The sequence below is a fragment of the Alosa pseudoharengus genome, unplaced genomic scaffold (genome assembly GCF_046254945.1).
Source record: "Alosa pseudoharengus isolate Yale_2024_CS ecotype anadromous, Long Island Sound unplaced genomic scaffold, YU_APseudo_1.1 YU_APseudo_1.1_scf_21, whole genome shotgun sequence".
Lineage (NCBI taxonomy): Eukaryota > Metazoa > Chordata > Actinopteri > Clupeiformes > Clupeidae > Alosa > Alosa pseudoharengus.
The window spans coordinates 3,278,840-3,291,941 of NW_027468674.1; the positions used below are offsets into that span (position 1 = coordinate 3,278,840).

Below are 13,102 nucleotides of genomic sequence, written 5' to 3' on the forward strand. Positions count from 1 at the left end.
CTGCGAGACACTCTAGCAAAGAGCAATGATGGACATTACTTTTACCCCAACATTCCAACATTCCGGGAAACCAGCTAAACTGATGAAGACAGCGCTGCAACGTTGGAGGACAGTAAACATGGTCTAGTGTTATCCAATTGCGTGCAGTGAGATTTTTAAATGCATGCTTGTTGCCGCTTGTTGGGCCATTACATTGTTCTTTGCCAGACCCTTAATCTTCCTAGATTATCAGGGTCTGTATTTTCCAGGCTAAAAGAGAAGGGGGCCCAGTACTGAGCCCTGGGAGACCCCTGTGGTGGGATGGTGAGGTGCGGACAGCTCTCCAAGCTACGATACGTTAAACGAACATCCTGTGAGGTAGGATTCAAACTGATATGGACTGGGTAATATGTTAGGAAGAAAAGGATGCCACTTCGTTATTTGGGAATGAAAATGATCAATCCACAGAGGACTGAATTAAAAGACCCCCCGAAAATCTAAGTGGAAAAAATGACGTGGCAAGCTAGTCCATTTTGCTTAAATTTCAGCACAGCAACTCATGACGGTACTCAGTAGTTCGTATGGCCCCACATGCTTGATGGCATCGGGGCATGCTCTTAATGAAACAGCAGATAGTGTCCTGGGGTATCTGATCCCAGATGTGGACATGGCCATCACTGAGCTCCTTGAGAGTCGGTGTTGCAACCTGGCGGTGTTGGATGGACCAAAATATAATGTCCCAGAGGTGTTCAATCGGATTTAAGTCGGGGGAGTGTGGGGGGACAGTCAATGGTATCAATGCCTTCATCCTCCAGGAACTGCCTGCACATTCTCGCTACATGTGTCCAGCCATTGTTGTGCACCAGGAGGAACCCAGGGCCCACTGCACCAATACAGGGTCAGACAATGGGTCTGAAGTTTTCATCCTGATGCCTAAGAGCAGTGAGGGTGCAGTTGTCTTGCCCGTAGAGGTGTGTGCGTCCTTCCAAGGCCCTCAGGCCACCTTCATGAAGTCTGACAGGTCAGAGACATTCACACCAGCGGCCAGGAGGAGGTCATTTTGTAGGGCTCTGGCAGGGCTCCTACTGTTTGTTGTTGCACAAAGGAGCAGATACTGGTCCTGCTGCTGGGTTAAGGACCCTCTACCATCCTGCCCAGCTCTTCTAGAGCAACTGTCTCCTGGAATCTCCAACATGCTCTTGAGACTGCGCTGGGAGACACAGCAATCCTTCTAGCAATGGAACGTTTAGTGTGCCATTCTGGAGGAGTTGGACTACCTGTGCAACATTTGTAGGCTCCAGGTACTGGCTTATGCTACCAGTAGTGACACTGACCGTAGCCAAATGTGAAACTAGTGAAAAATCAGTCAAGGAGGATAAAGATGGAAAAAGTTATCATTCGCCACCACCTCTAAAACCATTCCTGTTTTTACAGACCTATTTCCCTTCTTCCTTTCTTGTTTTGGAGAAAGTGGTCCTCAAGCAAGTCTTGGACTTACTATATCAGAACAACCTCAACTTGTATTGAGCTTTTGGTGTTTCCACCACAAAGCACACCCAAGGACTGGACAATCACTATAAGCCTTAAATTGGTATGCTAATTGGCCCCACCCACCTCAATTGAATTAGGCTAACAGTAGGATGTGTTGGACTGGGTTATATACTAATTTATCTAACTATGACTGGGTGTATGTACTAATTTATGTAACTCTAGGATAGAAGACAAAATAGCTAATTTCCCAAAAGGCAGCATATGTTTCTTTAAGAGACTTGACAGACGCTAGCATCTATGGGTTTTAGCCTCCTTGCTAGCATGCCAGCCTCTAGGGGGCAAATTAGAAGGATTGAGCCCAGGCAAGTGCAGGGTTTAGTCACACAGTCGAAACTTCACACATAGCCTAAACGTACCTCAGTTTTTGACTCAGTGTCAGAATGTATGCCTACTTCTTTAAAATCCAACATGTCTGCCATTTTAATTATGCATGATTGTCTCATTATATATTTCATAATGCTGAAAGATGGCTGTAAACATGTCATATTATGTGTTAAAAGCAGCATAGCATTATAAATGTAGAAAAAAAGGCATATTTTGGTGGCCATATTTGAAGTCAAGATAGGGGCCACTAGGGGGCGCTATGTGTTGGGGTCCATTTCAATTTTTGATCACTAGGGGTAGTACTATACCTGTACCAAGTTTCGTGCTTTCTGCAAAAACTGAACGATTCAGGTAAAAATCTGGCCTTAGCCACTGTACAAGGCTACTGCAATTTAATACCATTATTAGCTGTGTTTATATTGCCATCATGCCATATCAGTGTAAAATGTAGCTCAAATGAAATAATACTAATAAAAAGACTTTAACATTCCCAAAAGTATTAGCAGGGAGTCCCAAAATAAATTTTATCCAAAATGTGTGAACTCTGAACTCTGTGTATTTGCATACACAGCTCAAGTTGTGAACAAGCAATATCCTACAAATAATTTGAAGTTCTCAAACTATGAGAGTTTTATGAAGTGCAGGCAAAAACATCTGAAATGACCACTTTCACTTACCTGATGAGAACTTGTGAATTTGTATGAACATTTGAACGAGTGAATAAAAAATAGAAATAATTATCCCAGAAAGTCCCAGAAATATGACTTGACTTAGTTAGTTATTAAAAATAGAGTCCAGAATCCATGACGTAGTGTTGCCAAGGCAGCAATTTCACTGGATCTAAACAAATCAATCTACCATTAGAAATCACCATAGCGGTGGCTTTCTTAATCTATTTCAATAATTTTACAACGTTTCTAAGACGTTAGTATATTTTTTTTACACTGTAGGAATCACATACTACAACATATATTCATACCAACATGATCAAATTCGTGACTACAGAGTTTTATTTTAGCATGGGTTTCCTCCGTAAAAGAGACCTGCATGTAACTTCACAGCATGCGGTTAAATCCTTAAATTCACGGACGTGTTTTGCCTTTATACAGCCGCCAGTCTTTCAGAAGACGTGAAATATCCACTGGAATTTTCTTTCTTTCTATTACACCTGCCATGGAATCCGTGTTATGTGGCTAAGCTGCTGCCAGGTAAAACACGTTTAAATGGATATATTAATTTTTATTAGCTAGAAATGATGCCACATGTCTACATTCAATGCTATTTATGCCACTTCGAAAGTTTTTTTAGATCCAGTGATTCTACCGTCATGGAAACGCTACATCACACTTCGGGACTCTATTAGGAATGCTCAAGAACAGGAATGCTCAATGCTCATGCAGATAAGAGAAGCAAAATTGGGTACTTATTTAGAGCGTATAGCATCAACTTATCTAAAGACAAGGGACGCAAGGGCTCAATAAGGGACAATTTAAGAGATATGCTAATAATACTAATAAACGTTTAATATTTTCTAGGATGTGATTGGTTTGGAGCCTTTAAAGCACGCCGTCATTTGTCATGCCGCACTCCTGAAGCAACCTCTGCCATTAATAGGCACAACGTGGGGGAGTTATTTGATAACCTAAAGTGATGGACAGGTAATCATATGGCTTTGACATGTCAGCCTCAGAAAGACACTCCTGTATACAGGACTCTTTCTCTCTCTGTCTCTCTCTCTCATACTCTCTCTCCCTCTCTCTCACACACACACACACACACTGACCAGGAAGCCTGGGAAGGAGAGGGGGAACATAATCTCTAGGTAGTAGCAGTGGCAGAGCTGACATCTACACAACCACATCCAACCACCTAAATCTGCTGTAAACTTCTCTGATCAACAAAACTTTAATCTCATTTCAGGTAGGACTTCCCTCCACACAAGATCTACAACATGGATGAAACTGGTGTGACAACCGAAAAATGACCTTTGATGTGCTCATGTGGCGCAATAGGCTTGTAGAAAATTGGCCTTTGATGTTGTAAAATAACTTTAAATAAACCTAAAATGAGTAATTTTGTATTGAATTTGTCTAGCTTTTATAAAGCATTACAGTGTCTGAGATCAAAATATACTGTTTTACTTCAATAATCAATGGCACAATTTACCCCAATGCATTCTCTTCAAAGGCACAACTTACCCCGCACCAGGGGCAAGTTGTGCCACAAGACCACTTTTTTTTTTTAGAAAGCTATATCTCTTAAATACTATATTTCAGATCGAAAGTGATTGTTCCCAGAGATGCTCCACATCCTGAAATATATGTTCATATTGTAGTTGGAAGCATTACTATCATGGCCTCCCTTTAAAGTCACTTTAAGTAAAAACTGGCACAACTCACCCCACTCTCCCCTAGTCACGAATGTGATTGTGTTGGTATGAATATATGTTGTAATATGTGATTCCTACAGTGTAAAAAATATATACTAACGTCTTAGAAACGTTGTAAAATGATTGAAATATATTAAGAAAGCCACTGCTATGGTGATTTCTAATGGTAGATTGATTTGTTTAGATCCAGTGAAATCGCTGCCTTGACAACGCTACGTCATGACTTTGGTACTCTATTGATACACTTCTAGAATACTTTGAGCACTAATGCAGTCAGCCTCTAGCATTGTTTGCAGGTAGGCCTACGTTTCATTCCGTTTTCGATGGCAAACCATGTGGCAAACGCAAAACAGCGCCAAAACAACCACCAGTGGACAAAAAGAGTATTACATGTGTACTGTTAAGACTCGCCATAGAGAATGAATGGGGGAAATTACGAAGTTATAGTTTGACGATGTCGTACTCCCATGGGGCCAGATGCTATATACCGCGGACATGTTTTGGGGGGCCACCCAAAATGAGGTGGCGGGCCGTAGTTTGGGGACCACTGATCTAAACATTACTTTAGATAAGATGGATCAGTTTATTTTATTTTTATTTTATTGTCTTTTGTCTTGCTTGATATTTTGCAAACCAAACACATACAAACAAGCAAAATCTTTTTTTTTTATTTACTGCATTTTCAATAGCAAGAAAACAATGACTGACAATATGTGTGGCATTCAGTGTGAAAAGACTGTTTTCACAATAACAAAATGATGAGTTTCCTACAATATTCTGCCATAAGCAGGCCTACTATACAGGGTGAGAGATCTTAACCCATCAGGAAAAGTAAGCTAATGAGATAACAAATGACACACTGATGGAAAATGTGCTTATTAAATAACTAAACAGAAAAGCAAAGCAGCATGGGTAAACCCAAGCTAGTGCAAGAATATTATTACAATGCAGTGCAAAGCAGCATGGGTAAACCCAAGCTAGTGCAAGAATATTATTACAATGCAGTGCAAAGCAGCATGGGTAAACCCAAGCTAGTGCAAGAATATTATTACAATGCAGTGCAAAGCAGCATGGGTAAACCCAAGCTAGTGCAAGAATATTATTACAATGCAGTGCAAAGCAGCATGGGTAAACCCAAGCTAGAGCAAGAATATTATTACAATGCAGTGCAAAGCAGCATGGGTAAACCCAAGCTAGTGCAAGAATATTATTACAATGCAGTGCAAAGCAGCATGGGTAAACCCAAGCTAGTGCAAGGCAGTGCAAAGCAGCATGGGTAAACCCAAGCTAGAGCAAGGCAGTGGGCGAGGGGAGAAGAAGTGTGTTGTGTGTGAGATTGGAACTGCACGGTTCATCCCATCCCTGCACCTGCCCCCACCTGCCCCCACTCAAACCCTGCACCTGCCCCCACTCAAACCCTGCACCTGCCCCCACTCAAACCCTGCACCTGCCCTAGATAATGTGGACATTGGGGTGTTTACAGCGCAGAGATGATGTGGGCATTGGGGTGATTGTACCACAGGGCAGGTAATGTGGGCATTGGGGTGTCACAGAAATGGGCCTATGGTGAAGGTGGCAGCAAGGGGAGGTGGAGGAGGAGGAGGAGGTGGAGGAGGGAGGAGGTGGAGCTGGAGGAGGGAGGAGGAGGAGGAGGTGGAGGAGGAGGAGGAGTTCCCCTCCACAAGACTGACAGAGGTGGACGGAGTACACAATTCATTTACTTACTGCAAGTGAAAGTATAGGTACACCATGTCAAACATTACTACAAGTAATACAAGTGAAAGTATAGGTACACCATGTCAAACATTACTACAAGTAATACAAGTGAAAGTATAGGTACACCATGTCAAATATTACTAAAGGTACACCATGTCAAATATTACAAGTGAAAGTATAGGTACACCATGTCAAACATTACTACAAGTAATACAAGTGAAAGTATAGGTACACCATGTCAAATATTACTAAAGGTACACCATGTCAAATATTACTACAAGTAATACAAGTGAAAGTATAGGTACACCATGTCAAATATTACTACAAGTAATACAAGTGAAAGTTGCTAAATCAGATTTTTACTTGAGTTGAAGTACAGAAGTACTTGCTTTTAAATACTGAAGTATTCAGAAGTACAAGTATTTTTCCTTTAAAATATATTGAAATGTAATGGTCATTAATGGGGTATGCATCCTTTGGTCGGTCATAGGACTTGAAGAGACCTTTAGTTCCTTACATCCAACAAAAACATTTCACCTGTTTTTAAACTTTGCAACTGTTCAAATGGATGCAATAATCATCCATCATTATTCATTCTCTGTTAACAAATCTAAAACATTTTCACTGCCGAATACAAAAGCAGATAACTCAATTATGATTAGATTATTTATGGTTTATTCCACTGCTTGGTTGAATTTCCCATTGTCCTACGTAATTTAGAACGACCATTAACCGTATGTTATCTGCACACCTATGAAGTAGATCCATTTTTTTGGCCGTATCACACTTGTATATTAATTCGCCGAACTCGTTGTGAAGTTTAAATGAACTGTCACGTTGCATCCGAGCTGTAAAATGCAGACGTTCAGAACATTGCAACATTGTAGCATATGACGGAGGTGGCTTTTAGCTAGATGGATGACAGCAGGCTAAGTAAAATAGCGATGTTTCAAAGCTAAAGTTCATCAGAATCTTGGGATACGCCCGCTTGACAACGGGAGAGATAGAACTAGAGAGCAAGGGTCTCATTTCACCTATATTTAAGAGTGGTGATAGGTTAGATCCGAGTAACTACAGGGGTATATGCATCTGCAGCAACATGGGCAAATTATTCTGTTCCATAGTAAATTCTAGACTGACAGATTTTATCAATCAACACAACATACTAAACAAAGCGCAAATTGGTTTCCTCCCAAATCATAGGACCTCAGATCACATTTTTACACTACACACTATAATTGATAAACACGTTAAACAAGAAAAATCCAAATTATTCACTTGCTTTGTTGATTTCGAGAAAGCCTTTGATACTGTATGGCACAAAGGTCTGCTCTACAAATTATTAGAATATGGGGTTGGAGGGCAAACATATGATGTAATAAAATCAATGTATTCCTCAAACAAATGTGCAGTTAAGATTGGAAATATGCAAACAGATTTTTTCCCCCAATACCGTGGTGTCCGTCAAGGCTGTGCAATGAGTCCAATGTTATTTAATTAATATATAAATGAATTGGCCACTAAAATCCAACAATCCACTGATCCTGGCATAAAATTATTAGACACAGAGGTAAAATGTATCCTCTATGCAAATGACTTAGTTCTCATAGCCCCAGATGAAGTAAGCCTGTAAAATAGCCTGAATATTCTGGAAAATTTCACGGAAAATTGGTCACTAAGGTGAATTTAAAAAAGACTAAAGTTGTAGTTTTCCAAAGAAAAAACAAAAATAACAAAATTATGAAATTTTCAATTTGCAAAGAACTAATCGAACAAACTCGAGATTATACTTATTTAGGGATCTCCATCAACTCAACAGGAATACACTTATTTAGGGATCTCCATCAACTCAACAGGAATATACTTATTTAGGGATCTCCATCAACTCAACAGGAATATACTTATTTAGGGATCTCCATCAACTCAACAGGAATACACTTATTTAGGGATCTCCATCAACTCAACAGGAATATACTTATTTAGGGATCTCCATCAACTCAACAGGAAAATTTGATTTGGCAGTAAAAAACATAAAAGAAAAAGCACAACGATCCCTATATGCTATCAAAAAGTCATTTCAAGCCAATATTCCCATAAGAATATGGTTAAAAATGTTCATGCAAGTCATTGAACCTATTGCCCTCTATGGGTGCGAAATTTGGGGACCACTTTCAAGATATGATTTTGCGGATTGGGAAAAACACCCAATGGAAGCCCCGCACACGGATTTCTGCAAAAACATTCTTAGAGCTCACAGAAATACCCCTCATAATGGCTGCAGGGCTGAACTGGGCCAGTTTCCATTAATTATCAAAATTAAAAAAAGAATTTTAAAATTTTGGAAACACATACAATTTAGTGACCCCAATTCAATACATTATAAAGCCCTAAAAAGCTCAGAATTAAATATAGAGAAAAGTCCCCTAAATCAATTTATCTTAAAGCACAGTAATCTCACACCAATTAATTTGACAATGCCCAAAACTAAAAAAGATTCTATTCAATTAGCAAATAAAATCCATCCAAATTCTATCATAGAAAAAGAAAAAGAAAAATATATATCATATTGGACAGAAATCACGAAAACCCAACACAAACTTGAATGTTATCTTGCAATTAAGCACAAATATGAATTGGCCCCATATCTAAAAACGCTCAAAGACAAAAAAATATCCAGAACATTGACTATGTACAGACTATTAATGTCCCCTATTTTGATTATTCCATGTTTTTGCTTTTTTTTTTTTATTTTTTTTATTTTGCTCTTAATGCTTTGGCAATATTGTATCCTGAACAGTCATGCCAATAAAGCACAATGAATTGAATTGAACTAACGACTGGCCTTTGGCCGTAGCAACCATCCATTTAGAACTAGTAACGGCAGTTTGTCCTGTGAGTTGAGAAATTAGTTGATATGTGTCGGAAGAAATTAGTTCTGCAAACAAGACAGTTTTAGCGATTAAAACGTTTAAATTGTAACAGGAAATGAACACAACGCAAGTGGCAACAGTGGAATAAGCGGGATAATGGACTCCACGGTGGTCTGTTCACAGAAGTTAATGCACTAGGCCTACGAGGTTTAAACGTTTTACAACCTCGACCGTGCATTAACTTCTGTGAACAGACCACCGTGTCGTCCATTATCCCTTACTTAATAATGTAGGCTAGAGACCTAGCTATGTGGTGAATATCAGGTGATTGTCTAATTTCATTCCAATTTCTCAATGATCATGGAGGATAGTCTGGTTAACACCATGCCACTTCTCAAATATCAATTGCTAACAGGTGCGTCTGGGTTCTCCCAGGCTACATGGAGGATGTTCTGATGAAGAATCTGTTGTCATCATTACCACAGCCAATTCAGCCAAGTTCAAATTGAACTATTGAAAAAATGAACTTCAAGATGGCCAATTGCATTATTGCATTTAAAGACTCAAATGTGGTTAAAAGTAACGAGTACTTCATGCTCATATTTCAAATGTAGTGGACTCAAAAGTACAGTATTTGTCTTTCAAATGGAGTGACAGTCACAAGTTTCCAAAAGTATTAATACTGAAGTAAAGTACAGATACTCAAAAATCACACCTAAGTACAGTAATCAAGTAAATGTACTTACAGTAGTTACTGTCCACCTCTGGCCGCACACCTGCCCAGCAGCAGACAGGCGAGGCCTGCAGAGGGGACAGTAGAATGCCCAGAACACACGGAGACTAGCCTAGAATTCTAGACGCACCCTACACGGAGACACCACTCTCAGTGCAAAGCCACCCTCTAGTGGTCATGCAAGGAACTGTCCGGAGCCAGACGAGGACTTGGACGAAGAGGAGAGCGATGAGAGGTGTTGGTGAAGAGACGTTTTCATAGATAGATAGATAGATAGATAGATAGATAGATACTGTAGATAGATAGATAGATAGATAGATAGATAGATAGATAGATAGATAGGATGTGTGTGTGTGTGTGTGTGAGTGTGTGTGTGTGTTGACTGATAAAAATGTAGTAAAAAAGCACAAAATATAAATGCAGAAAATGCAGAAACAATGTCGATGAAAAGCTTGGAATCTTCTTTGGAACAAAGGTTTGCGACATTGCGGTGGTGATGTGACGTAGGCTAGTGGACACTGTCACCTCTGTCGTTGAGAAAGTGTGGCATGCCTGCCACGAAAAGTTTGCACAACTGGCCTAGATCGAGGAGTGACCGTTAGGGGGTGACAGAGGCTGTGCTAAGAGCCGCGCGCAACCACTCAGCTTGATTTCAGTGAAACCCAATCCGCGCGCCCCAGCCGGTTGTCATGGACCGGACTCCAGCGCGTAGGTGATCCTGCCAGCAACCCCCCCCCCCTCTCTCGTTCTCTCTCTCTCGCTCTCCTGGAGGAGTATTTCGCTGGGCCCCTCTCCAGACCCAGTTCTGCAGATGAACATAGCGAAGCGATCAATCGAAGGCGCGGAGAGGTCGATATTTGCGTTTTGAGGAACGTAAGCTGCAGAAGGACTCAAATCTAAAGCAACAGGCGACACAGGAGAGGCTACCGGACCAACTTCCCTGCTCGCTGGAGAGATGGTTTCCTAATCTCTTGGATCGTTCTTCACGTTTGGATCTGTTTTCGCCCGCAGCGAGAGAGGGGTTTGGATATTATTACCGTAACTGCGTGGAGAAAGCTATTTGCGTGATCTGAATTTCAATCAACTGAGTCGGGGCATCCGCAACTTTCGATGCGGTGCAACGATGCTTAACGTGGGATTATACTGGTGGGCAAACCTTGAAAGTTGAGCCTCCTCGGTGGTCGAATAATTTAATGTGTATTTTTTGCATCAAACTGAACGCAAACTTCGACTTTGGAAAACTCCAGAAAGGGAACTATGGCAGGCGACTTGAAACCGCGACTTTGTCAGATGACAAAAGGGGACAGCGGCTACGGGTTTCACTTGCATGGAGAGAAGGGCAAGAGCGGACAGTACATCCGAAAAGTGGAGCCCAACTCCCCCGCAGAAGCCTCGGGCTTGCGCGCGGGGGACCGAGTTGTGGAGGTGAACGGAGAGAGCGTGGAGAGAGAGACGCACCATCAGGTAAAGAGCGAACCCTCAGGGCGAAATGCAAACTTAGCCAAGAACGAGGCCATATTATATACTCAGTTTCTGTCCTGAATTATCACTACAATTTAGCATTAATAAGATCACTGTTATTGGTGCGGTATTGTTGCATATCACGTGTACGCTTGTTGTCACGTTATTCAGACGCGTCAACGAGTCATTGTATTGTGTTTACATCCGTGTAGGGTTGGACGGAGGAAAGTGTTTAAGTAGATTATGAGACGTGGTGTGGGGGCATGACGTGAACTTCTGATACAATAGGTCTGTAGGGTCAGGCCGGTAGCTCGCGCGCAGGCTGGAGCGGCAAGATGAACGAGTTCTCGCGGCCGGTCGGGTTCCAGAGCTGAGAGTATAAGTTACGAGACAACGCGAGCTGTGTCATACGTGTGAGTTTTTTTGCACTGGTGTTTGGCTGATAACATGCAGCCCGGGTGAGTAACGCAGGCCACAGTGACAGAAGGTTAGCGATAAGGCACCAGTAAACACCCAGCGACACGAGTCTCTCCCTCCCCGCTCTCACACGGGGGAGGTGTGTGTGTGTGTGTGTGTGTGTGTGTTCGCTACTTCACAAACAAGGACAGGGCCCTGCCGCTGGAAGCAGAGAGCAGTTTAACTGGACAGGAGACCTCTGGAGCATACCTGTCAACACTCCCGTTTTCCCGGGTTTCTCCCGTATTTCAAGGTCATCTCCCAGCACCCTCCCGTTTTGTTATTTCTCCCGGAAAACTCCCGTAATTTGCATGGCCATCAAACTTCATTTTAAAATCATTTGTCCATTTAGGTTGCCAGATTGTGTAATACACCCTACACATACACGATCACTTAGTTTCAATTTCAACCGTTTTGTCATAGGCTAAAACCTGGCAACCCAAAACCCAAATAAGGAAGCGGGTGCCGACTGCGCAGCCTGAGTCTCGTCGTAAGCAAGCGGGCTAGTTGAATGGCCTACTCCAGAACGAGCTGTGAAATTGTTGGGAATTTAATTGATTAACACATCACATAAACTGTAATTGAGTGTTGTTGATACACTGAACTTGTGCCCTCGGAACCAAATCTGACAGCAAGCAGCTTTGGAGTTTTGGAAGTAGGCTGGTGGATACATAACTGGCATGCGTAAGGTAATGGTAAGGTAAAAGCAACGACCGAAATGCAGTGTTGAAACACGTGTATGAAACGTATTAAATATGCAAACACAGATCCGGTATAAACACTGACCCCCGCCCCCCCCGAAAAAAAAAATCTCCCGTTTTTGGAAAGCTAAATGTTGACAGGTAGGCTATGCTCTGGAGTAGGCTACCCCCTGTAGTGTATGGACAAGAACAGAGCAGTTCTAACGGACAGAAGCAGAAATGTCTCTGAATACTTCTCACAGTCAGGCCTATTTCTTACCATTGCTTGTGGCCATGCGCAAATGGACATTTCATTGTGCAGTCCTTTTCCTGGACATTCTGTAGTCCCATATAGTGTACCCCTGCAAAGGGCAGTGAGCAGAACCTGAACTACACAGTGCAGTGAGCAGAACCTAAACTACACAGTACAGTGAGCAGAACCTACACAGTGCAGTGAGCAGAACCTAAACTACACAGTGAGCAGAAACTACACAGTACAGTGAGCAGAACCTAAACTACACAGTACAGTGGGCAGAACCTAAACTACACAGTGCAGTGAGCAGAACCGGAATTACACAGTGCAGTGAGCAGAACCAGAACTACACAGTACAGTGAGCAGAACCGGAACTACACAGTACAGTAAGGTGCTGCTGTACTAGGAACCTGAACTACATGATGCAGTAAGATGATGCTGTACTAGGAACTTGAACTCTGCAGACAGGTTCTCCTCTGTGTGTGTTGAGTGGTCAGGTGTGTTGAGTGGTCAGGAGTGTTGTGTTGAGTGGTCAGGTGTGTTGTGTTGTGTGGTCAGGTGTGTTGTGTGGTCAGGTGTGTTGTGTTGTGTGGTCAGGTGTGTTGAGTGGTCAGGTGTGTTGAGTGGTCAGGTGTGTTGTGTTGAGTGGTCAGGTGTGTTGTGTTGTGTGGTCAGGTGTGTTGTGTTGAG

The 13,102-nt window shown here is 42.0% G+C and overlaps 1 protein-coding gene across 1 annotated transcript in view; it reads left to right on the forward strand.

Moving 5' to 3' along the window:
* The first annotated feature begins 10,279 nt into the window (after positions 1-10,279).
* LOC143137463 (Na(+)/H(+) exchange regulatory cofactor NHE-RF2) overlaps positions 10,280-13,102 on the forward strand; it is a 61,106-nt gene continuing 58,283 nt past the window's right edge. Inside the window, exons 1-2 of the mRNA XM_076297658.1 lie at positions 10,280-10,708; positions 10,810-11,026. Of these exons, the coding sequence (XP_076153773.1) occupies positions 10,820-11,026 (207 nt within the window). The 5' untranslated portion in view covers positions 10,280-10,708; positions 10,810-10,819. The remainder of the gene's footprint in view (positions 10,709-10,809; positions 11,027-13,102) is intronic.